This window comes from Alosa sapidissima, chromosome 12 (assembly GCF_018492685.1).
Source record: "Alosa sapidissima isolate fAloSap1 chromosome 12, fAloSap1.pri, whole genome shotgun sequence".
NCBI lineage: Eukaryota > Metazoa > Chordata > Actinopteri > Clupeiformes > Clupeidae > Alosa > Alosa sapidissima.
The window spans coordinates 27,293,290-27,319,742 of NC_055968.1; the positions used below are offsets into that span (position 1 = coordinate 27,293,290).

The 26,453-nt window shown below is 45.0% G+C and overlaps 1 protein-coding gene across 21 annotated transcripts in view; it reads left to right on the forward strand.

The window, feature by feature from the left end:
- The window catches only part of kif1aa (kinesin family member 1Aa), a 65,496-nt gene that overhangs the window by 28,778 nt on the left and 10,265 nt on the right, over nt 1-26,453 (forward strand). For 2 of the 21 annotated variants that reach the window (XM_042056450.1, XM_042056452.1), the window contains 26 exons: nt 855-988; nt 1,897-1,976; nt 2,363-2,438; nt 3,721-3,800; nt 3,933-4,039; nt 4,355-4,435; nt 4,629-4,809; nt 5,170-5,242; nt 5,888-5,978; nt 6,069-6,217; nt 6,532-6,710; nt 6,986-7,123; nt 8,423-8,761; nt 11,900-12,018; nt 12,479-12,585; nt 12,806-12,959; nt 13,177-13,339; nt 13,574-13,664; nt 13,902-14,020; nt 14,126-14,181; nt 16,128-16,236; nt 16,809-16,875; nt 17,049-17,133; nt 17,321-17,426; nt 20,837-20,863; nt 25,631-25,745. In XM_042056450.1, coding sequence (XP_041912384.1) covers nt 855-988; nt 1,897-1,976; nt 2,363-2,438; nt 3,721-3,800; nt 3,933-4,039; nt 4,355-4,435; nt 4,629-4,809; nt 5,170-5,242; nt 5,888-5,978; nt 6,069-6,217; nt 6,532-6,710; nt 6,986-7,123; nt 8,423-8,761; nt 11,900-12,018; nt 12,479-12,585; nt 12,806-12,959; nt 13,177-13,339; nt 13,574-13,664; nt 13,902-14,020; nt 14,126-14,181; nt 16,128-16,236; nt 16,809-16,875; nt 17,049-17,133; nt 17,321-17,426; nt 20,837-20,863; nt 25,631-25,745 — 3,026 coding nt within the window. Of the gene's footprint in view, nt 1-785; nt 989-1,896; nt 1,977-2,362; nt 2,439-3,720; nt 3,801-3,932; nt 4,040-4,354; nt 4,436-4,628; nt 4,810-5,169; nt 5,243-5,887; nt 5,979-6,068; nt 6,218-6,531; nt 6,711-6,985; nt 7,124-8,422; nt 8,762-11,899; nt 12,019-12,478; nt 12,586-12,805; nt 12,960-13,176; nt 13,340-13,573; nt 13,665-13,901; nt 14,021-14,125; nt 14,182-16,127; nt 16,237-16,808; nt 16,876-17,048; nt 17,134-17,320; nt 17,427-20,836; nt 20,864-24,698; nt 24,723-25,630; nt 25,746-26,453 lie in introns of all 21 variants that reach the window. The other 19 variants (XM_042056441.1, XM_042056442.1, XM_042056444.1 and 16 more) reach the window with 19 other exon arrangements.

Sequence of the window (26,453 nt, forward strand, 5' to 3'; positions counted from 1 at the left end):
AGTGCACCCTGAGGACCAGGGTTTGCTGTCCTGTTGGGGTTACGGTGCTTCCGTTTGAGTCACGTGAATCGATTCACACAAATGTCTGTCATCTCCCCAACCTGTTATAATATACATTCCATCAGCTATTTCATTTGGCACTCAAACCCAAACAATAGTTATCATGAGAGATACATATTTCAGAGGGATACGATGTTAAAAGTTGATGAACATTTACAGAATAGAAGACATGACGTGTGTCCTTGAAGACATAAGGCTAGTGTGAGTGGAAGGGTCTCTGTGAGCGTCTCTATGAGAAGGTGGATGTGCTGTTTGGTAGTGCTTCTGGCTGATTGCTTATGGATGTGCTTTGTGATGCCAGGTCCTTTGCTCTTTGGCCCCTAAGCTGCTCTGTGCTTCAGCTGTCTTTCTTTCTTACTCTTTCCCCCCCTCCTTTTTCAGTCTCACTTTTGTAATGCAGGCGCTATCTGCACTTTCTTGATCCTTGTCTTCTTGAGTCGCACTTTTAAAAAGCCTCTTGGTTTTTATTTCTTCTCTTTCTTGTTTTCCTGTTCATTTCCACCTTCTACACGTCTTCACTTATTCTGTCTTTTTTCTTCTGTTTTTGTCTCTCTATTTTTCCTTCTCTCTTCTCTTCCTTTTTTCTGTCTGCCTCCTTTCTCTCTGTCTGTCCTCTTGCCTCCCTGTCTCTGGCAACCCCCCCCCCCCCCAACCAACCCCCACCCCACCCTTCGTCTGTCCACTCCGCACCCCTTTGACCCCGCCCTGCCCACCCTCCCTGACAGACTTATCCGATTACAAGAACAATAACAATAGTGGGAAAGCTGTCAATCAAAGAGGTGATCTCTCCACAGTGACCAATGCCATGACTGGGATGAGTCCGTCCCCGTCTCTCTCCGCCCTGTCCAGCCGCGCGGGCTCCGTCAACAGCCTGCACGACCGCATCATGTTCAGCCCTGGGAGCGAGGAGGCCATTGAGAGGCTCAAGGTGAGTCCTCCTCTATCCCACAATTCCCCACAGACTGCTGGCTCAACTGGCTGTGTGCTGTGCTCAGATTCAACATGACAACATCAATCATATTCTTTTATGGACCCTTTCAAGAGAGTTCCATTATCAGCATCATAGTTGGCCCCACAAGGCTTCCGTTTTAACATTCCATATGTTATCTTAATGCAGAGGAAGTAGATTGGGGCCCAAATAGAATGTTCAAGCATTGTTTTTGTTGTTATTGTTGAAAGGGTCCATTTGGGCCTGCTCTGTGCGGACACAACAGTGTCTGTGAAGACGTACATAAATCTCAGGTATTCTTGGAAACCACAAGCAGAAAAAAAAATATCACAGAGCCAAAGAATAGGTTAAAATTTTGTAAAATAAAAAACAACAAAAATATGTTCTTTTTAGGAAATGTGGTTGCAACCACGCACACTATAAAAAAATACTTTTTGTTCTGGCGTTGTATATAAATAAACAGCATGTTTATGATAACTGGTAGAGATGGATATTGCAGAAGCGTTTGACGTGTGTACTCCTATAATTGCCTCTGAGACAGTGATGGTGTGTGTAGGAGGTTTGACACACTGCCATCTCTATATCCTCTATCACATTAACCCGTGTGTGTTTACCCAGATTATAATGTACCATTTGTGTCCTTCCATTGGCCTACATTTGAAATAATTCAGAGCCTATATTAATTTGAAGCCTGATGGAATTCTAACCTTTTTGAATGTTTATAAAATTACTGCCCTCAGGTTCTGGCGCTGCGTTGCACAGTGAAATTGTATCCCTCATCAGTGCAGTGCAGTGAGCAGTGAATACTAATGGCTGGTAGTGTTAGTAGTGGTGTGCTGGACTTGCATGTCTTGACTTGATGTGTTCTCCTCTGCGATGCCAACCAGGAAACGGAGAAAATCATAGCTGAGCTCAATGAGACCTGGGAGGAGAAGCTTCGCCGCACAGAGGCCATTCGCATGGAACGGTGAGCATGTGTTCTGCATGTCTCTCAGTCAGAGTTCTGCATATACGGCATTAACACAATTTGTTGTCAACATAAACATATAGCCAGCATGTATGCTTTTCACACGGCAACTTCTCTTCACATAGTATACAGTGCAGCAGCAGCAGCAGAGAACTATTTAGTTGCTTCTCAGTTAACTATTGCTAGTCAAGGCCATGGGTTGTTTAGTTTGAGCCCTTCATATACGCATCACATGGAAGTGTGCACACGTGTGTGTACTGTGCATAGGTCAAAAACCCAAAGGACACACGCTACGATATCTGCGCTAGACCTCCATGCAGCAAGCATAAACACACACACACTTTGTTGAAATTGACATAACTAACATGGACTCTGCTTTTGCACAGTGAGGCCCTGCTGGCTGAGATGGGTGTGGCCATGAGGGAAGATGGCGGCACGGTGGGCGTGTTTTCACCCAAAAAGGTAAACAGAGTCCTTAAGCAGAAACCCCAGATGGCTCTGGCTAACTCAGACCTATTACTCACTCAGCACCTCAGCATCATCAGTACAGTTACAGTGCAGTCCTCAAGCTACCGAGCCCCACTGATGGGATGGGGGACGCGAGATTAATGCAACAAGGTCGATGATTAACGATTACAGCCGGTTGATTTCTGTGCATTTTGTTTGTGCTTCCTTGCGCCCTGCCGAAGTCTCCCCAGAGAAAGCCCCAGCCTGTGTTCATTGACACAGTGGGCCTCTTCTCCCCCAATGAGGTTGGTTGCCATGGAGAGCTTCTGGAGCCTCTCAGTCTGCCTTTTTTTTCTCCTCCTCCTCCTCCTCTGTTGAGTCTCGGCTGTCTGCCGCTGAACGCTCTGTTCTTTCTCCTTCCTCTCAGTCAGTGCCGTGATAAAAGGGCCAGGACGTTCTTCTTTTTTTGGAGGAGAGCCTTCTTACCATTCGTATGGATATGTAGTGTCCTCTTGAAAGAGGCGTAAACGAATATCACAAAGAAAGTGCAGGTGAACTGTACTTAATCAGGCTCTCGTTTGTGGCATTAGCCCATATAGCTGTAAGTGCGGGTAATTACTAGCCACTAAATTGCTCAGAGATCGTTTAGATAAGTAGAGTGTGCCTTTCATGTTTTTAAAGGCGCCACAGCTTGTTAGAGAGAGCTGCTTTAAGCAGTCAAGTGTCCAGAATGGCCAGAGCAAACACATTAAATGCTTTGACCAGGTCATTGGAGAGGTTTATTGTCTTCATTTGTGTGTGTGTGTGTGTGTGTGTGTGTATGTGTCTTCCAGTAAACACTAATGTTGTGTGATTGTACACACACACACACACACACACACACACACGTGGTTGCTAGTCCTCTGGTGTGTGTCCATGGACACTGGCAGCTTTGTGTGAGCCTCTTGTGTGTTTCCTCCCACTTCCCGTGGGAGCTCTTCACACTTGCATGCAGAATGCAGTTTGCTCTTTTTGATTACAAATGTTCCTGAGTGATTGAATCTTGTTGACCTTTATCTGTGTGTCTGAGCTGTTATTAGAGGTGGCCTGATTTCTCTGATGTGAAGTGCCCTAGAGCAAACTGAGGAATAACTTCTTTCTCTGTTTGAAGATCTGATACACAATGATTGTTATTGAAGCGTGGACTTGGTGTGTTTACTATTCTGAGAATAATAGAATGGTGTGAGAGTCAAAATGATGATGTATTGTGTAGAGTTGTGTAATTAAAATCACTCACATTCTGTTGTTTTGGTACCAGACTCCCCATCTGGTGAACCTGAATGAAGATCCTCTGATGTCTGAGTGCCTCCTATACTATATCAAAGAGGGAATCACAAGGTAAGGGAACTAACCACCATCACTAACTCTCCTGCTTGTAGCTATGGAAACACACGTGAGGCTGTTGAATAAAATGAAATGTAGCCTCAAAGGAAAACGTTTTAAACAAATTATATTTATTATTTGATATAGGGTTGGTCGTGATGACGCAAGTAGCCGTCAGGATATAGTTCTCAGTGGCCACTTCATCAAGGATGAGCACTGCATCTTCACCTGCGCTACTGGGCCGAACGGAGAAGGTGAGTGAGCCAGATAGATAGATAGATAGATAGATAGATAGATACTTTATTGATCCCCAAGGGGAAATTCAGGGGGTCTCAGTAGCATACAGACATCACACACAACATGCACTTACAGCAGAAATGGTAAATATAAGCGTTATAAACTAAAATATATGGTTATAAACATATAACCATACTCCACTGTACAATCAGATCAGATAATACAATAAGATCAAAGCATGTTACCTTTGAGTTCACACTGCTTTACTCATTTACTTTGCTTTTGTCAGGCTGGTTTAATGACATAGAATTCCCTCCAATGTTGTTCTACAGCAGTGATCCTGGAGCCTTGTGAGGACGCTGAGACATATGTGAATGGCAAGAGGGTGACGGAGCCCACAGTTCTCAGATCAGGTTGGGTCTTTGGTTCATTGCCATGTTAAGTAAAAATGTTTACAATTACAAAAGTTTATTGATGACACTTTTCTGTTTGAATGGATGGGTATGACATTGCATTTTTCTCAAAGCCATTTAAAGGTACCAGTATGTTTAAAATGGCACTGTTATCTAAATTTGATCTATCCATTTTGGGCTTGGTTTTGTACAGGAAACCGCATCATTCTGGGTAAGAGTCACGTGTTCCGCTTCAACCACCCGGAGCAGGCGCGCCAGGAGCGGGAGCGCACGCCCTGTGCTGAAACCCCCATAGAGCCCGTGGACTGGGCCTTCGCTCAGAGGGAGCTGCTGGAGAAGCAGGGTATCGACATGAAGCAGGAGATGGACCAAAGGTGAGGGAGGGAGGGGAGCGAGAGAGAGAGAGAGAGAGAGAGAGAGAGAGAAAGAGAGAGAGAGTTGGAAAAGGAGGGGGGCAGAGATACAGACACACAGAGTGGGTCAGTATTAGTGAGTGTGTATGTGTGTTTGTTAGAGAGAGAGTATGTGTATGACACGGAGTTGGGTAGGATATGAACTGATGAATGAATGGATCAACAGAAGGAAGGATGGATGTGATATGGTCATGGGTGAGTGAGTGAATGTGATGGATAGATGGCTGTATCGGGTTGGTCCTGTGACCATTTGACAGGCTTGATCATTTATTCCTGAGGGTTGTCTCTCTGTGTCTCCTTCCCTGTCCTTGTGCCGCCCAGGCTGCAGGAGCTGGAGGAACAGTACAGGCGTGAGCGAGAGGAGACCAACAACCTCCTGGAGCAGCAGAGACTGGTGAGAGATGCTGGTTTACAGCACTAGTACACAAGACAACACCTCAGAGTAATGTTAAGTAAACACTCACTCATATTAAGGTGAATGTGGAGGTATAGGACATGTCTTTAGATCCTCATTACAGTCTGTAGCATGTGGAAAGCAACACCAAAGTCATGGAGTCGTATATAAGAGACCGTATGCACTGATAAAATGCTTTGAGTGTGGTTTCCTTTACACTAGCATATACAATATCTGCTTTATAGTATATATAAGTAGTATAATATGAACATGTTTAAAGGCCCTATTCACACCAAGAACGATACTGATAATGATAACTATAAACAAATATCGTTCACGTTATTATGAATGACGACGTTCACACATGAACTATAACGATAACAACATGAAGAACGATATCGTTGGGGATCACTTTCAGAGCGATTTTTAGAACGATAAAAAGCTAATAGCCAATCAGAAGCCATCAAATTTTAACCGTCACATTCATTAACACAAGGAGAGACTTTGTTGTGAGCGCTTTTATCGTTATGGTTATGGTTATCGTTATCGTTATCGTTCTTGGTGTGAATTGGCCTTAAAAGTAACTTTGTGTCATATCTGTACTGTATGGACTGGACTGTACTGTGTTTATGATCAATCCTCCAGGACTATGAGAGCAGGCTGGAGGCCCTCCAGAAGCAGGTGGACAGATATTACCCCGAGATGGCCGAGGAAGAGGAGGAGCCTGAAGAGGAAGGTGAGATGATCCTTCCATTTATTTATGACAAAAAACATGTAAACATGACAGTAAAAATGGTTGCTCATGTTTAAATGTCATTACCCACAGTGCAATGGACGGAACGAGAAACAGAGCTGGCCTTGTGGGCCTTCCGCAAGTGGAGATGCTACCAGTTCACCTCCCTCAGGGACCTGCTGTGGGGCAACGCCATCTTCCTCAAGGAGGCCAACGCCATCAGCGTAGAGCTGAAGAAGAAGGTCAGACAGCATGAGTCAATTTGGGCTTATCATTCATAACAAAGGAAACTTAGTCAGACTTAACACGTTCATTTGTTCACATTTTTTATTTTAGAGAAACACATATGAATGCATGTAATGCCAGAGAATAGGGCATCAATAATGAACGGATCAAATAAACAGTTAAAATTGGCCTTTGTATTTTATTTACTAAATTGTTGCGATATAGAAAATATTTATTTTGTTAACATATCACTAGTAGTTTTGCATTTCAAAAGACTGGGGGGGGGATGTATAGTGCTAACGTGTTTTGGTCTCTTTGTTTTGGTCCACAGGTCCAGTTCCAGTTTGTGCTGCTGACAGACACTCTGTACTCCCCTCTGCCTCCGGATCTGCTGCCCCCTGAGGCGGCCAAAGATCGGGAGATACGCCCCTTCCCCCGGACCATAGTGGCTGTAGAGGTGCAGGACCAGAAGAACGGAGCTACTCACTACTGGACCCTGGAGAAACTTAGGTGCCTATGTGATTTGTGCTGCTGGAACACACAGTGCCACATCTTTACAGTGCCATACCACTTTAATGCAAAATGACTAGTCCTTGTTATAAATATACTTTTTAAATACATCACCAGTCTCATCTGCTTTTAATACGCCGGATATTACAACTCCTTTTACAGCATGACGCAACATTATATAAGATTAGAGAGGATAGCAAGTCAAGCACTCATAATGTGACTGTGACTGTGTGACTGACCCAGCTTCAATTATCATTCTCTGCTGCCCCCTGCAGGCAAAGACTGGAACTGATGAGGGAGATGTACGATCGGGCTGCAGAGGTCCCCAGCCCTGCGCTGGAGGACTGTGACAGTGCCATGACCGGTGGTGACCCCTTCTACGACCGCTTCCCATGGTTCCGTCTAGTGGGAAGGTGAGTGCCACAGCTGTTACAACTTTGCGTGGGCATGCATGCTTTGGTAAGATTGTCAAATCAAATGCTTTAGAACTGGGATGCCCTAATTCCCTTTAGACGTACAACCCTTGAGATGTACAGTCCCTGAATGGCCGCATGCCACATTACAATATATTAATAATAATAGCTCATACTGACATATGAGTCTGGGAAGAGCCAAATGGGTTTAGGCAAGGTTGCAACTAAAAACTGTATAAGGGAAAACTCCCTCTGAAAAGAATGGGCTCACCTGCTCTAAACCTGTGAATGCCAAGTATGAAAACTAGGCTTTCAGAACATTCTCTGATACTTGCCATGTGGTGTATTTGCTACTGTACGATAGGGTGCTTTGACATTGACAAAGGCCGTCTCCTCCCAGCAGCCACTGCAGAAAGGGGCTTACTGATGGCCTGCTTCCTCACAGGGCCCTGAGTGATAAGCGTTACGTTCGGCCGCTGTACGCAGCGCAGAGATCGGAGGCCATTAGGAGTGAGTGCTGGGCGGAGGCGCACTCTGCTGATGCTATTCGGTACCCCCTCGGGAAAGATGGATGAGAGAACACACACACACACACACACACGCACACACAGACACACTTTAGGACATCGCTGTTGCTTTGGTGCACAAGCTATCAGTGGAGCGTGAAAATGGCTGCTACCTCTCTATACTCAGGTCACCTGTCTGTGATAATCATTACACTCTGTGTCCCTGGAATGTCTGAAGAAATCCCATTATGTCTGTCCAAAGATAAACAGCATGTCTGTAATGTCAGACTCTTTAGTGGACATGTGGCATACTATGCTATTATATAATCGATGGCCACATACTGACCATACATAATGTTTTATATCACATATGATATTTGCTGAATCATTTATGTGATATCTGCTATATCAATTGATGCTAGAAATGAATTGACATTTCCTAGCTGATTTGTTAATCGAATTATCAATAGCCGTCAGACTCAGACTTGAGCTTGAATCCAAATTGTCTTTTTGAATTTAAAAATATTATAAAAATTATTTAAAAATATATAAAAGTTATTTACGGTCCCACAGCAGACTTCCTCACAAAGGGACTTGTGCTGCAGTGGGTGTGAAGTGGTCGCCCTCTTCCTCTCTTCGTCTAGACTTCAACCAGTGTTTGTCTCTCTATCTTGTTCTTACTAACCCTGGTCCACTTCCTCCTCCTCTCCTTTCCTCTCCTTTCCTCTCCCCCCATTTCCTCTCCCCTTTCCTTTCCCCTCTCCTCATCCCTCCATCTCTCTGGTGACACCAGAAACCCCATCTTCCACGCATGCATGAGTGAGCGCATGAGCGAGCCCACCCCCTCCCCCACCCTCTCCAACCCCAGCTCGGACATAACCGAGCTGGCCGACCCCTGGCGCCGGGGTTGGAGGGTGGAGGAGGAGGGGATGGAGGAGTTGGATGACCTGGACGATGATGATGGTGATATCTTTTTGGACGACCTGTGCTCGGAGTCGGGGGGAGAGGAGGAGGATGGTGATGAGGAGGTGGAGGAGGAGGAGGAGGAGGAAGAGAGGGCGCTGTGCCCGCGCTCTGGCGAAGGCCCGGACCCTTTTTACGACCGCTCGCCCATATTCAGTGTAGTGGGAAGGTTGGTGAGGTTACGGGAGCATGCTGGAAGAGGAAACTAGCTCTTTCACACTGAGACGCAGGGCCTCCTTGTATGTCATATTCACACACATACACACACACACACACACACACACACACCTGCAAGCACCTACACGCACATGCTTGCATATTGTGGACACAGGATTTAGGCATTTACACACAACCTTGGTCATGCAATACACTCATGCACTCATGCACATTAACGTAAAAAAAATGACACTCAGAAGACCCATTTGCACCTACTGTAAACACAGTCTTCTACACCTCTTCAATGCATGCATTTCACACATGGACATGACCATGTCCTCTAAAAGCATACACTCCCCTTCACACAGCATATTCTCTCCATTTTCTTTCCTTTTGATGCAGTAGTGAGTGTACACGTGGGTGGGTGGAGACTGGGAGACTCCTTGATGGAGACCTAGACCATGTTAGTAATGCATGTTTTTTACAAGGCCATGTTTCCACCCGCTTGGAAAGGCTTCCTCCATACGACAGGCGATGGTCCTGCGTGCGAACGCCGGCCCTTTATAGTAGGGAAAGACAGATGACATCACTTGGAATGGCGACGGGATGTAGGAATCCGCCTCGTAGGGGCCAGGGCTACCAGCTCCCTCGCCTCTCATTTGGCTGCGCTCTCTTAAGGCATTTATGGGCCGCTCACACACGCAAGGTTCTCTGCGCTCGGAGAACGCAGCCCAAAGGCCAGCTCCTTTAAACTCCGTGCCCAAGCAGTCACACGCCGACCACAGACACGACCGCAGCAGGGACATGCTTGTTCTCATACGCACACATAGAGAGTACGCATAAGGCCATACTCATATGTATGCTTTCTTGCGTGCAAAGACTGGCCCAAGGCTAGCTCCAAGACTGACCCAGGTATTGATCCAGAGCAGATGGAAGATCTCAATGCTGTTCACACCTTCTGCAGTTCTCTCTGAACCTGGTACATGAGAGAGATCGAAAGAGCTGCATAACGTGAGAACGGAACCTAATAAACACCAGTCTTCTTCTGATGCGTAAAACGGAGATTTTAACATATGAGGCAGCACATTTTGGAACGCTATTTGTTAGATTAGTGTACAGTTATGGTAGGCAGTTCCTTCAGAACAGATCAGAATAACAGATACTTAGCATGATGGCTAAGTGGAATGTGATTGCTCAGTCCATAATCATATCAGTCATATCAGTGCAATCACTGTTCCGTTATACTTTTGTCCTGGGATATCCTGCTAGGTAGATGGAAGAAAAAACACATTTAAATTGAATTGTGTGATGCACAGTAAGAATCACACTAACTCTCCTCAAAATCAAGTCTCTTTATCACACATAGTATCCCATCCAAATTGTTTGTGAGCACATACCTTGAGCTTTGTCTGTCACTGATTCACGCAGTTACACTGATTTATATTTGGATGATTCTTAGTGAAATTAGATTGTTTATTTTTTGAATTGCGCACTTCATTTTTGCCAAGGTTTGTGCTTCACAGATTTCCGGTTGGCTTGTTGAGACTTAACACTATGACATTCTTAAGAAAGGCTACTTCCCTTTAAACTTGTTGAGATGTCTACTATAGTCGCCTCTTCTTGCTCATGGCATGAATGGTCTGTGAATCCAAACATACGATTCATCCAATGAATCGGTTCTTTTTCTGTGGTGATTCAGGGAGACTGTTATCTCAAGTTGAAAGAGCTGGTTTTCTATTGCAGCTGACTCTACCAGGCATGCCAGAGCACATTCTCTTTTCTTATCATTTTGTTTTTGTCAAATTTGACATTTTGAGTAATTGGCTTTCACCGTTGCATAAACTTGCACTTGCGCACAGTAGCACAACAGTTGGTCTGGAAGGTGTGTTTATGATTTCTGGTTTCATCATTTTATTCATTTATTTATTTTCTTAAACATACTTGGAACTGTCAGCAGTGATGATTGAATTGTATCTGTGGTCTGTATTTCGCATAATTTCCTTCTAATTTTGTTTTGAGTCGATAAGCCTAATGCTATTTTAGTTTGACTTTTTTGATCCTGAGCATGCCCTCTTTGCACCTCACCAATCTTGTCTTACGCCTCCTCACTCCTTTCCCTTTAAATGTGTACCCTCATTGGCCTCTGGGAAATGCAGTCCTCAATAACAACACATTTACAGTACATCAGGTCAGAAAGTAAAGGGTTTCAACATGATGGCAAAGCAGAGTCAATTCTCCTAACTTCAAATATTCTATCAAGAATGAAATAACTCACAGAAAGAGTCATAGGAGCTGCTTATTGTGTTGGTCTGTTGTCAGGATATGTCATCTATAATTAACAACTAATTATGTAGGCTTGTGACTGTAGGGTAAAGGCCATCATATTTAAACTAATTAACTGTCTCAATTCAATTTATGATTTTGTGTAATCTATAACGGCACTCTTAAATCTACTTTGCCATTTCATGTTTGGTAGGTTTCTTATTTCCCAGACAATACTATTAATGCAGATGGCTAAAAGAGTCAGTCATTCTTTACAAAATTGTCAGCTGGCCCGATATCAGAGTCCTGGACTAATATGTGTGCACAAAACTTGTGTTAGAATTGAGGCATTGTTGTCTCATGGAAGTTACTAAAGTTTAGTCTCAAAAGTAAGCTTTTGGTAAAAACATGTGAACACAACACACACACACACACAAAACACACAATACACAATAAAAACATACACATACTAATGCATACAAACAGACATTGGACCCCAACATCACCTGGCTGCCCATAAGAGTGTAGTCTTCTCTCACCCCCATGCTCCTAAACCTCACCAGAGCCTTAAACGATATGATGACCATGCTCAGAGTAGAGGTCCTCTATGTGTGAGGTCAGAATAAACCCAGCTTGTGTTGCTGCCCAGAGCAGTCATGGCCGCCGTGAGAGTCGTCCCAGCTTTTCAGTTCAGTTGCTTTTGCCGGCTTGGTGTCGTGTTTGTTTGTCCAGTGCTATGTTTGTGTGTTTGTCTGGAAAAACCTGCTGATTTTGGTTGTGCTCCATCTTTTGTTCTTCCCTCCCCATTTCTACCACTTTCTTTCCTTTATCTTTCTTCCTTTCTTTCTTTCCCTCTTTCTCTGTCTCTCATCCTTTCTTTCTTTCTCAGGGCCTTTGTGTATCTGAGTAACCTGCTGTACCCGGTGCCTCTGGTGCACCGCGTGGCCATTGTCAGTGAGAAGGGCGAGGTGAAGGGCTTCCTCAGGGTGGCAGTACAAGCCATCTCAGGTAACATCCGACCCCAGAGGTCACCACCTGTCCTCTGGTAGTGAGAGAGCAAGATGACCTTGGGGCTGTGTGTGTATATGTGTGTATGTGTTACGTAACTGGTCCTTGTAAAACTACTATATGTGTTTTAATAAGCTAATATAAGCTGTGTCTGTGTATAGTCCTTGTATACCTGTGAAATGTCTCTTGAAATAAAGTGAGCATTAAATCTATAATGATCAGACATAATATTTTTCAGGACCCAATAACTTAGGGCAACAAAACAGGGTTGTCCCTTTAAAGCATGATGGTCTTTATAAACCATATACCAGTGTGTGTGTGTGTGTGTGAGTGTGTGAGTGTGCAGACACATGTATATGAATATGTAGGGGTGGGTGGCTGGTTGTGAATGGATGAGTGTGGGTGGTTTTGTTAACTGAAGGAAGGGGAGAGTGGTACTTCTAGAGGAAGTGAAGTGAAGGCGCTCTGTGTTTTCCTCCAGCCGATGAGGAGGCTCCAGACTATGGCTCCGGAGTCAGGCAGTCAGGTACTGCTAAGATCTCCTTTGAGGACCAGCAGTTTGAGAAGGTAGGGTCAGCACCTACATCAGACAAGTGCTGAAACACGCCTACACAAGATTGTATGACCTCATTTGAACATATGAAAAAAATGAGACCATATATGATTGCATGTCCTCATAACATCTGGATGAATGTTTTTTTTTATATATATATATCATTCTTTTACAGTTAATAATTTAATGTAAATATTGATACGTATTTACCTGATTTATCTTGTTTTTTGGCAGTTCCAGACCGAGTCGTGTCCACTGGTGGGTCTGTCTCGGACAGGCGTATCCCAGGAGGAGTTACGCATTGTAGAGGGGGAGGGGCAGAACTCAGAGATGGGCCCTTCAGCAGATGAGGTCAACAATAACACCTGTGCAGGTGAACACACTGGAGGTAGCTTATGCATGTCCCATACAAAGACAATAGAGTGATGGATGCAAAGCTTAATGTAGGATGTATTTATATTGAAATATTGATTGATTGATTTGTAATGATGGTATTAGCTTGTCATCCATCCATGGTTATTGTCATTCCATTTCATTGTAGCTTTCCATATCCCATCACATAAAGTATTCCCAGTTTCACACTCTGTCTGATGTCCCCACTGCAGCCAATCCAGATGAACTGGAGAACCCTCTAAAGGCAGGCCTTGAGGGGCCTCTGGAAGGGGCCATGGAGCATTTGAGGATTGGGAATGTCTTCACCTTCAGGGTCACTGTGCTTCAGGCCTCCAGTATCTCTGCGGAGTATGCCGACATCTTTTGCCAGTTCAAGTAAGTTACTGCCACTCCTCAGAGAAATGTTGATTTGACTTGAAGTTAGTGGGCAGTTACATCCATATGATGCACAATGTTTCCTTTAAGTTAATCACCAATTATATGAAGACTCTGGTGGAAGACAATTGTAAATTATCTATAATGCATATATTAATAAGATTGATAAATGCATATATTATCATATTATAGTTTGGTTGTTTGACTGTTATTTTGATGCTGACCCTTTGAAAGCTTTATACACCGGCATGATGAGGCATTCAGCACCGAACCTCTGAAGAATACAGGTCGTGGGCCCCCTCTAGGATTTTACCATGTGCAGAATGTAAGTATTACAGAAGAGAGTACAGTAATTTGCTTGGGTATAAGCCGCAGGACTAATAGTTGGGAAATTATGGTAGCTTTTTGACAAGGTTATGATGGCAATTAAGTGTGGATTATATGAATATGTTCAAAGATTTTCACAATGAGCGTGTCTAGCCTTGTGAGAAAACACATAAAAGCATTTTATCAGAGAGGGTTGAAGCTAATCAGTGATCTTTGATTTTATCTCTGTCTACAGATTGCAGTCGAGGTTACCAAGTCATTTGTGGAGTACATTAAGACACAGCCCATTGTGTTTGAGGTGTTTGGCCACTATCAGAAACAGCCCTTCCCACCACTGTGCAAAGACCTTATCAGGTACAATAGATAGCAAATATGTTTTTGTTTTTTTATCATAGCTGAAGGTATTATGCAATATGAAATGTACAGATGGTAAGTTTTTTTGTTCTTTATCAATGGCAGCCCTCTTCGCCCGAGCAGAAGACAATTTCCACGGGTGATGCCTCTCTCCAAACCAGGTAAACAAACTGTATAAATGAGATGCAGAAAAAATACCAGTGCCTACTGATGTTTTCACTTAACCATAATTTACTTCCAAGGTTTCAGATAGACAATCATTGTACGTTGTATGGAAAAACACAGCCTTTTGTTTTGTGTTGTCTTGTTGTTTGTTTATATGTTGCCCATGTTGTCAAGGTGATGGCTGAGATCATCCAGTAACTCACATTCACATTCTGTTGGGGGTTGACCCATTGTAGTGTTCCGTTGCTTGTCTGCATGTACTGTATGTGTATGAATATTGTGTGTGTGTGTGTGTGTGTGGGTGCGCAGAGGCAGACAAAGACACCCCGTCCGACCAAGAGAAGACGCTGGAGCTCATTCGCTACCTGGTGCCTGAGGTATTCAACGGGGTGCTGGTGGACTCGCTGTCGTGCCACGCCCTGTCTGCGGCCGGGGTGGCCGCCTCATTCATCTGTGAGATGGAGGAGCGGGCAAGCCTGCCGGCTCCGCCCCTCTCTATCTGTTCAGTCATTAAGGCACAGAAGCCGGGTCGGTACCACCCCAGTGTGCCAAGCCAGAACCAAAGCCCTGAAACTGGACCTTAGCATTTAGCCATCTTAGCATTCTGCGCCTCAAAATTTGATTAGCATTATCTCAGTGTCCTTTTCATACTCAGATAAGGGACTATTACTTTGTTTTTTTGCTGAATTCTGTCAAAATCAAAAGGGACTAACAGAATTCATAGTTCTCAATTATACTGAGACCAATGCTGAAGCTTTTTGTATTTGTCAGATGATTTTTCATCAAACACATTATCATTTATCTTAATGCACAAAAAGAGTGGTAAACTTTTAAAATAAAATAAGATAATAAAATAAAAATAAAATATTTTTTTGAAGATGAACAGTTGTGTAGTGATAAATGCGCTATAATAGTTGTGCCTTTATGGTACAGTAGTTGCGAGAATAGTGGTGCATGTAATGCTAATAATAGCAGCTAATACTAGAGTAAGAAACAAAAGCTGCCATGGAACTCCAGCTCTTTGAGAATGGTTTCAGGGCTTCGGTCAGGCTCAGCTCTTATGTGTCTTGAGTGCTCATCTACGACTTTCCCCCTCAGTTTCTCCTTTGAACGCTTCATCAAATGGACATGTGGCCTTAGAGCATAAAAAGACTTCCAAAGAAAACCCATCAATTTCACTGAGAAATGACTGAAAACAACACGCCAACGAATATATGTCTATAGAGTGAATGTGTTCAAAATCAGACTTTGATCCAATGCATGTGTCTGAATCCTTGACTGCTGTCTCTCAATCACAGTTAAAAATGTTTACTTGCAGTAATCCCTTCACATTGACTTCCTTCAAAGGCTCTAAAAGGGCACATTACGATTTAAGTTGTTGCAATGTGTCATTAACCATCTGTTTTCACTTTATAAGTTATGTGGATCACTCTTAATATAGTCTTAATATAGAATACAAGTCTTAATATAGTTGATAATACTGATCTGTTATCATGATGGCTAATTTAGCGTTAATTATCGCTGGGCCTTTATACAGCAGTGGTCAGAGAGAAGGGATTGCTGCAGTAGCACATGTGTGAGATCCTATGGCAGGTGTCCTGACTAAAGGTTTTCCTTCTCCACTGGACCCTGGTCTTCCTGACTTCCTGTTCCGCTCTAACACTGACGTCCCTCTCTTCCAGCCTCTCGTGGTGTTTCACTCACCGCTGGTCTCCACTCCCCTGTCCTGCCATGCTACGCCACCTCTCTAGTGATTAATGCTCTCTTTTTTTACCTCTCTCCCCTTTTTCTTTTATTTCTTTTTTATTCCTTGATTCTCTCTCTCTGGCTTTCTCTTTTTCTCTCTCTTGTCTATCTTCCTGTCCATCTCTCTCTCTCTCTCTCTCTCTCTCTCTCTCTTTACATCCCTCTCTCCTTCTCTCTCTCTTTTTTTCTCTCACAGTCCCTGCCACCAAACTGACGGCGCTGACCCGTCCGACTGCAGGGCCCTGCCACTGTAAATACGACCTCATGGTTTTCTTTGAGATCTGCGAGCTGGAGGCCAACGGAGAGTGAGTGTCCAGTCCACCCAGACAGCATCTTCGCCCACGGGCCTCATGGGGCCTCGTCCCTCCGCCTGTCAGATTGAGATAAAAATGACCGCGCCACTGCGGCTTAAAGGGGAGGAGCAGTGCTACAGCTCCTTCTCGGTGGAAAGGCCCGTGGAAATTGATGCGGTCGTTCCAGTCAAGCAGCAGTCAATACCTCAATCCGAACGTCTGCTATTGATTTTTACATTTAGCTGATGGCAAGATCATGCGACGCGGTCTGCAAAATGCAATTTAAGTAGCGGCTCAAATCGAAAGCCTAACGTATGTCCCTGGGCAGGGTCTGCTTATTGATTGAAGCAGTGAAGGAGTGGGAGATGATTGCGTATTATGCCAGCGATCAGGCCTTGATTACGGGTAAACTCATGAATTAATAGCGAAGGAGGCCAGACCTGTAGAGTGACAGTGTAGAGGTGATATATGCTGATGACCTCGCTCTGTCCTCTAGTGTAGAGAGGAGATATATGCTGATGACCTCTCTCTCTGTCCTCTAGTGTAGAGGAGATATATGCTGATGACCTCTCTCTCTCTTCCAGCTACATCCCAGCGGTGGTGGACCACAGAGGAGGGATGCCCTGCCACGGAAACTTCTTGCTCCACCAGGTACCCAATACTAACAGCCACAGTTCAAATCAAATAAGGTTATCATATGTGCTGTTAATTTTCAAATTCCAAATTCAAATTCCAAATTGGCAAGTTTACGCGAGTTGCCTCCTGCAAGTACACGTATGTACATATGTTTTTTTCTCTCCCTTATGTCTTTTTTTGATAAAAAGGGTATCCAGAGGAGAATCACAGTGACAATCGTACATGAGACAGGGGGTGATATTGAGTGGAAGGAGGTCCGTGAGCTGGTTGTGGGTGAGTCTGTCTATCAACCCTCCGAGTACTGCTGCATTAACTTACATACACGCTCTCCATCCCGCTTCACTGTCCATCTCAGAATGTGTGGAATACAAATGGATCGTGGTCGGTCCAGTGAAATTCCACTACATGTCTGTTCATTCAGTGTTCATTCTAATTCTGGCCTCTACCCCTCATTTTTTAGGGCGCATCCGCAACACACCAGAGGCAGACGAGACCATCATCGACCCCAACATCCTGTCACTCAATATCCTGGCTGCAGGATACATCCGACCCACGCAAGATGACAGGTGAGCCTCTCAACAATGTAGGCAGAGCACAAATGGAAGACACAAGTCAACGGTTTGATCTGTTTTCATACAACATGGGAGGAATATCCATGTATTGATTTCTCAAGCACAGGAGGTTTTCTTTTAAAAAGAGAACTGTAGTCAGACAAAACAAACAGCATGAGATATTTCAGAGTCCGATTTCCATGGAGACAGCAGAATAGTTCTGTGTGAATGCCAGTAAGAATCATGTTCACTCCATGGCAAAAATCAATTGAAATGCATCACTTTTCAGAGCACATACTGTACTTCTGATTACTCATCTGGAGAAAAATATTATGCATTTGAGAAAGTACTGAATGTGTTCCTGCCAGATAATGTTGTTTTGTTTATACCAGTGATTTTGTATTGAAGATTGAGAACCATTTCAAAGTCAACTCACATACAGAGGTTCTGTTTGAATTTGACCCTTTCCCCAACACACCACACCCACAGCGAAGTGTATATAAAAGCCACGCAATGCCTCTCACCTCTCACTCCAGCTCTTGGCTCATGCCATTAAAACCGTACCCACCCCTCAAGCAGTTGTTGGCTGAGAGTGCCACTATTTATTGGAAGTGCCACTTCGTAGCAGATTGCCCCATCACTTTGTCCAAGGCTTTTGCCGTGTTAGGGGCCTGGCATTTGATCAGAGCATTGGGGGCTCTGGTCCCCTCTGACAAAAACAGCACGCCATGCCCCCTCTGTTCAAAAGCGCCAGGGTCTCTGCCAGGGTCTTGGTGTGGTGGCAGGGAAGGACATCGCCAGTAACCCATAAAAGGCTGAATTCACAGGCGTGCTGCTGGAGAAGGGGCTGCCGCTGCCAACTTTCCTAAGAAATTAAACGTCTGCTCCTTTTGAACATTTTTATGTACGCACCTAACACAAGCGCCCGCCATAACCTGCTTATATGTAGCTCAGTCCAGGACTGACAGCTAGTGGTTTGCAAGCTCTCTGTTGGCGACGGCAGAGCTTGGGGCAAGACATTCCCACTCAACTGCCTGTGACCTGCAGGTGGCTCATGCTGCTGATGTGGACTTGGCAGCTCTGTCCACAATTTGAACTGTCACCTTCCCTGGGTAGTGTGTTACCCCGATAGTTTCCTTTTGTCACCTCAAAAAGGTTTTTAAGAGCTTATTAGGTGTTGCTAATGCTATTAGTTGGTTCTCTAATTCTCTAATGTGAGCCTCCATCATGGTGTATGATGAGGTTGGGGTTACACACACACACACACAAACACACACACACACACACACACACACACACACTCACACACAGACACACACACTGGGTCTCTTGAAGAGGGATTGGAGTGCTCCTGCATCGAATGACTGCTAAGAGGCTGCTGCATGGCACCCATAGCTGAGGCTATGGATAAGGAACCACTTTAGATGCTTCGGCGATGGCCAGCTTGACTGATAGACAGACTGAACTTATGCAGATATTTTTTAAAAGTATTTCTTTGATTCATTTTTTTTCTTTTTCCTCACATTAGTTCTCAGCAATCCCCCTCCATGCAACAGAAGCTTTGCAAACACTATGTGGTTCTATCAGTCAAGATGTAGGAGGTCACATGCACAAGATGGTCACCAGTATAAAGTCTAAACATACAATTAGAGAACAGTAACTGTTGAGCACCTCTGCCAAAATATTTTCTTGTTTGTTTCTCTTGTATTTAACATTATTTTCAAGATGAATGTCTTGTTTTATTTTGTTTGCTACGTTTGGACGTTGTCACCTTTATGCTGGCTTTGCGACCCTCCCCTTTGGTGCCTGTTTGCGCTGTGTATGTGTCGTTGATCATTCCACCCCTCATCTCTGTCATTGCCACCACACACACACACACACACACACACACACACCTGCATTAGTATCATCTCCACGTGTGCTTTCCATCAGCACACTCACCACCATCAATCTGCCTTGGCTACACTACCAATCTACTATCTACTAATCCAGCTGTCACTCTGGCTCATCACAGTGATAAGTCGGCCGGATGCCACATGTCACAAGGACGTCAGAGTGAAACACCCATTGCATGCCCTGGCATCACATTCAAGACAACACGAAACACCCCTGAAAATCAGGTCAAACAGGGCGCAGCACCTGTGTTTGATTGGGCATCCGACACCCCGATGAAACCGACACCACTAATGCCCGACACTGTGGCTGAAAAATAAGGCCATCGATGTAAGCCATGATGAGCTCAGCTGTGATCTCACCCCTTTCATCCCCTCACTGACCCAGGAACAGTTTTTCCGATAAAAGCGCATGAGTCACCTCCCAACCACCCCCTACCACTCTACTCCCCCCCCACACACCTCCAACCTCCCGTCCCAGCTGAATAATGAAGGACCCTCCAAAACGGCCGTAACATTTTTATGTAGATCAGTGCGGAACATTGATTTATGGTCAAGTTTCCCCCATCATGAAGTCATGAATCTCTGGTATGGGGTCTTCCTCTATCATCTGAGTGACTAATGTTAAATGGAGCAGAAATGATGGTAATGTGGAATGGAAATGGAAAACAGTTTGCTTTAAATGTTGTGGCCAGTATGGAGGTTCTCAATGCCAAGAATTTCACTGAGGAGACTCCCAGTCACTGGCCCCAGTCAAACATGCACCCTTATAATGTATATGGTGCATCACAAATTCGATAACGGAATTCATAACGAAATACAAAAGGGACTAATGTAGATGCAGTTTTAAGTGCATGGAATGATACCAGCACTATCCAAACGCATTCACCCCACACTGGTACCATGTCATTCCTCCTTTTAGGAGCATGTCCAAAAGCTGACCAACACTCTACCACGTGATCACTGACCGTCTCTCCTTACTGGAAAGTGCTTCGAACAGCAACATGACTCAGTACAGCCATAGCATGACACACGTTACCATAAAATCACATCACGTCAACATGGCACCAGCGTTACATACCCTAACCTCAGTCAGTATTGGTGATTACTGTCAGTATTATCAGTAGACCAGCTTCTTCTTCAATACCAGCCAACATCCTGGAGAATAGTCCTGGACAATAATCCAGTGTCCAGTCACCAATCTCCCCCATGTTATTTGCCCTGTGACCTCCTCTCTGATGGTGCAACCACTCTTGCTTACCGCCCCGCTGCCCCCATCCACCATGCCTTCAACCTGGGTCCTCTGGCCACCGCAAAGGAGCAATGAAGAAGATGGGAGCACAGGCCTGTGCAGAGGTGCATTCGGTCGCCCTTGAGCCAAAATGGCTTCCGTTGTAGGCAGACTGATGTGAGTCTCTGTCTTTGAGGACCTCTGCACAGCCCTGCGTCTCTCCACCACTAAGGACCTGCTGACTCTTGACATTTCTCTCCCTACCAGTCCACTAACGGAATGTTTGTTTTGTGTTTTCGCAGACAGTTTCTTGATTCGGACATGCCTAGGTATATTTATTATGATTTTTTACATCCGCTCCTCTCTCACCCTGTTTACTTAGATACAGTAGCTACACATCTTTTGTTTTCTTTTTTTCCCCATTCATGTGTCTTTTTGGTCTGCAAATCACTGAAATCCTTCTCATCGTCTCCCTCCTGTTGTCTGTTTGGGCTCTGTGGATCATCTGTTAGTCACTTCCTTTGGTCTCCCCCTTCATGTCCTACTCTTCCTACAATGTGATGGAGAATTTCTGTGGCTCCCTTTGTGATAGTATTTGTGTGTCTTTTCTGAGTGTGTGTGTGTGTGTGTGTGAATGCTCGCCCCTATGGATTGTGTGTGTGTGTGTGTGTCGGTGTGTGCCTTTATAGATTATGTGTGTTTGTCTCTGTGTTTGTGTATGTTGCCATGGGGTTTAAGTTGAACATTAGCAGAAGCTGCATGGCTCGCTTTGGCTTTGTCTGGCTATTTTGTTTTTTTTGTATGTCGCTGGAGGTGTTGCGGACGCCAGCATTAGTTTCATTTCAATAACTTCAAAAAGAACTTGATAACAAACCATAGGGTACGTACAGTACTGTATCTCCGTGTATATCCTGCAGAAGAGTTTCCTACAATGTTCTTGAATTGTAATGTAACCAGATCAGGGCCATGATGCATTGCAGCTACACACCACAACCAGGAAAAAGCCGCCCCCGGCAGCACACAAGTTGAGTCACTCCCTTCAGCTGCCTTGCCACGGTCACTGGTATGCTCAAGTGAACTTTATGGACGCTTTCTCGCAGGCTCCCCAACCTGTGGCTGATGCCTTCATGATTACACACTCCCCTCTTTGTACCTGCCCGCGTGTGTTTCTCCTCCACCAGCTGCGTTTCCACCGCGCGGGGCCAACGTCGGCATCAGCCGCTGGAGCCGGTCGCAGGTGATTGAAAGGCGCCTCGCAAAGCACTGAACTGTGGATTACAGGTTGCAGCTGGGGAGTGGGAGAGACGCACAAAAGGGCCCGACGCTCAGTGAGCACACGGGTCTTGACCTCGCTGTTTTATGTTGAAGTCATCCATCATAATCCAGACTGCCTTGTGTCCCTTTTGGGTTTTTTTTTTTTAATGATTATTTTGGTCTATAGAGGGCAGTAGTGATTCAGCTTGACACAAAGCAAGGCCAATAGAAGTCCTCGTCAGTCTGGAGGCTGCTGTTTTTGTGTGAACTCTCACTGTGCGCATCAATATTTCGATTGGCATTTTTATGGGTCTGAGCTACACTTGAATGTGCGTCTCTCTTTCTCTGGAACTGTGCAGGGTTTCAGTGGGACTGTTTCAGGTCGCTGTCTCTGTTTTGTGTGAACTTTTACGGGATGTACATAGAAACAACCAAATAAAGGGGAGGGGGGTGGACTAGGAGAAACCAAACAGTAGAACCCCTCTGTGGGGATCAGGATCAAAATCTCTCCCACTGGACCCCCTACTTACGCAATCTGAAAGGTTGATTTTGGGGAAACAAAGCTGTGTCCAAGTTCTGGACTCACAAAAAAAGGTCCTCCCTCACTCCTTACGAAGCTTCTTCTACGCAGTGTTCTCATACAGTGACACATAGTGTCACTCCGGCTGGAGGTGTGCCAGAGAGAGAAGAAAAAAAGAGAGGAAAAGAAAAAAAGAGAGAGGAAAGAAAAAAAGAGAGAGAACTAGAAAAAAAGAAAGAACAGCCCCTCCGCCAGTGTTGCGAACACAAATGGTGTTCGTAAAGGAACACTTAATTTACAGTATCCTCGCTGGCAGGCGAGGCATAGCCCAGAGCGTTAAAGTGTAATCCATGGAACGATTACCTCAGCGGTAGCGTTTTCCTCCTCCGAACGCACTCCTGTGCTGCTGCTGCTGCTGCTGCTGCTGCTACAAAGAAGAAGAAAAAAAAATAGAAAAAAAGTTTCTTCTCTCATTTATGCTACGGTGTGAGTGAGCCGAACACTCCAAAAACAAATGTTTCCTCGCATGTTTTGCCAAGAGCATGACTTTCGCCTGGATTCTTGGATTTAGAAAAGTGGAGGAAGAAAGGGGGGGAAATGAGAGGAGGGGTAGTGGGGAAACAACTGATTGAAAATGTGCAAAGGGAGAGAAGCCTTCTCCAAGTGCCTGAGGGGAAGATTGGGAGGCTTCCTTGAACTCCCATAGACCTGTGTTAGTTCCTCTTTTTCTCTCTCCCACTTTCTTCTCTCTCTCTCTTTCTCCATCTCTCCTTCTCTATGACTGGTGCGTGAGTGGTGGGATGGGATGAGAGGAAGGGTGAGGTCTTGTCTTCACTGAAGCGTCCCCTCTCCTCCCACAGATACAGCTGCACCCCCCCCCCCCCCTATATTCTATTAGTCTTCCACTCGCCCTCTCTATCTCACTTCTGCTCCTACTCTCTTCCTCTCACCTTCTCTGCCTCTCTTTCTCCATCTCTCTCTTTCTCCATCTCTCTCCCTCTCTCTCTCTCTCTCTCTGTATCTCTTCCTCATTCCATCAACCCCCTCCATCTCTCTCCATCCTCCTCTCACTCACCCCTCTCCCTGATGTGAGTAACACCTCATCCACCCCCTTTTCTGCTCCCCCGTGGGGGTCTGTCCTAGAACTCCTCTTTCCCAGCAGGTCATCTCAGTCCAGCCCGGCCGGGGGACCCATAATGGGGGCCCTTGCAGGAGCGGCTCCATCCCTGGCTCCTCTTCCTCCTCCTCCTCCTCCTCCTCCCCGCGCGCTACTTTATGGCCCACAGAAACATTCGTCTCAACTTGCATATCTGACTGAAGCGCACGCGGAGATTTAAGGCTTCCCTCTGTCGGGCGCCGAGCCAGAGGCATAACTGCGCTCGATGGCTGATTATGTGCCTGGGTTAAAAGGCTCGCAAGCAGCGGCGTGAGTGTGTGTGTGTGTGTATGTGTGTGAGTTTGAGAATGTGAGAATGCCAGTGCGAGTGTAAGTGTGTGTGTGTGTGTGTGTGTGTGTGTGTGTGTGTGTGTGTGTGTGTGTGTGTGTGTGTGTGTGTGTGTGTGTGTGCGCGTTTGAGAGAGAGAGAGGGTGCGAGAGAGAGAGAGAGTGTTTGTGTGAGTGTGAGAATGTGAGAGTGTGAGTGCAAGTGTAAGTGTGTGGGTGTGTGTGTGTGTGTGTTAAAGCTGATGGATGTGAGTGTGTTGTTGGGGCTGGATGGTGAGGTTGAAGGGGGAACTGTGGTTGGGAGAGTGGGGTTTGTTTGGACCGCAGCCCATGTTGCGATGGTTCACAGCACCTCACTGGTCTCTGGTGAAAAGGAGAGGAAAGGGGGAAAGGAGTAGATCATCATGGCAGGTCCCCTCTGCCCCACACTGGGGGGTGCAGCCAGAGCAACACAGGGTTCCAGCGGATTTGTCAATGTTGTAATCAAATCACCCCACTAATGTTTTGCACATTCGGGCCAGTGTTCCTTAACTGAGGTGACTTTATGGCTTGTTTTGACAAAACTGTCAAATATGGTACGGACCACTCACATAGTAGAATAGAATCAGTCACAGGTGCCAGATTGATGAACAAAAGCCTCCTTGCAAAAAAGCAACATGAACAAAAGCCTCCTTGCAAAATGAACTTTCTCTCACCACACAAATGCCACATGGGACCAATGAGGAAAGAGCTTCAGAATGTTTGGGTGAAAGGATGAACACTAGTTTTTAAGGCAGTAGTTTTCTCATGTTGAAGCACATGTGAGCGGAGAAAATCGGGAGTGACTGTTTTTCTTCGATCAGTGTGTACACCTGTGTCGATCTTTGAGGCCTTTGCCACAAGCGCCTTCCTCTCTGTGAAGCTCAACTTTGACCCTCTCGCTGGTTCTCTTTCCCTCTTCTCAAAGCATTTCCTTGGGAATTGATCATAGGTATATCTCCCCTTCCCCTTCCCCTACCCTTTGATCCCCATTTCCACTCCCTCTCCCTCCTCCTCTTCCTTGTTCTCCCCTGTTTGTCAGTAAAGTCTCTCCATCACATTTGTTTATACACCGTACTTTTCTGCTTTTCTTTTCTGTCTGTGTTCCTCATGCTGATTTATGGTGGTTGCTATGACAGTGGCTGACTGCCATGTTCTATTGCATGCCTGGGCTATGTGTGTGCTTATACAGTATGTGTGCTGTGCTCTATGTGTCTCTCTCTCTTTCTCTCTCTCTGTTGCTGTCAGTCTTTAGTCCCTCAATTCTGTGACTGTTTTTTGGACTGTGTCTCATAGTCTAAAGTGATGTTGTCCTAGTCAAGTTCAAAGCAGTGTGATTTGTTGATTTGGCCATTATGTCTTTTGTATGTCAACTATTACATTGGGGGATATAAGGTTAATTGTGAAAGCTTAGGCAGTTCAAGTTGGTCCAGCCTGTTTTGTGTCAGTACACCCTAGTGTCACTAAAGTGACAACATCACCAAAGCAATTTTGCAAACAATTGAACCAACAAAAAGCCAAAACCCCCTAAATTTGTTTATGATGCAAGTGATTTACAATCTGAAAGTTGATTTGATACACTGTGCTTACCACAAATGTATCCCTCAACTATTAATTACTGTATGTCTTCATTAATAAACTAATGTGCAGTTCATAAAATCAGTTGCCATAATGTCACAACACACATTCAGTGCACATCATCCCAAAACATATAGTATTTGAAGACCATAGACAGGAGAGGGGATGGGGGTTGGGGGGGGGGGGGCTACTCAGCTTGGCAGCCACCCCATAGCGAACCCAGTATGATGTGACTTCAAGTTAACCTTTGACCTCTAACCCTTCCACGGCTGCGTGCCGCAGGACCTTCTACCGCTTCGAGGCGGCCTGGGACAGCTCCATGCACAACTCACTGCTGCTTAACCGCGTCACCCCTTATGGGGAGAAGATCTACATGACCCTCTCGGCCTACGTGGAGGTGAGTCGCAGCCAGTGATGGGGACCAGGGATGAGCCTCTTGACTGGAGGTCTGAAGTCTTGCCTCTTACAAAGTTGAATGAAGTAGTACATAGCAGAACAATGGTAGCTTTTTTAAATGGTGAGGTCTGTGTACATACATACAGATCCGTACGTATGTGTCCACACATACAGTACAGGCCAAAAGTTTGGACACACCTTCGCATTCAATGCATTTCCTTTATTTTTATGACTATTTACATTGTAGATTCATCAAAACTATTAATGAACACATGTCACATGTGGAATTATCTACTTAACAAAAAAAGTGTGAAATAACTAAAAAACATGTCTTATATTCTAGTTTATTGTTAGTTGCTATTTTTTTTTATTTAATACCATATTCAGCGAGCCATAACTTGACAAATATTCATCTGTGTGCCAAATAACTTTGCATTCATTCATAGTTTTGATGCCTTCAGTGAGAATCTACAATGTAAATAGTCATGAAAATATAGAAAACGCATTGAAATGAGAAGGTGTGTCCAAACTTTTGGCCTGTACTGTACATACAGATCCATATGTAACCCATCTGTAGAGGGTTAAAATGCCCTGTCCTCCTGCTCATCTCTGCTGATTTGGCCTCTGGAGAGGAGATGTGACCTCTTTCTAGAAGTAGACATGCTGTGGCTGGGGAAGTGAACATTCGGCTGTGGCTTTTGCCCTGCTG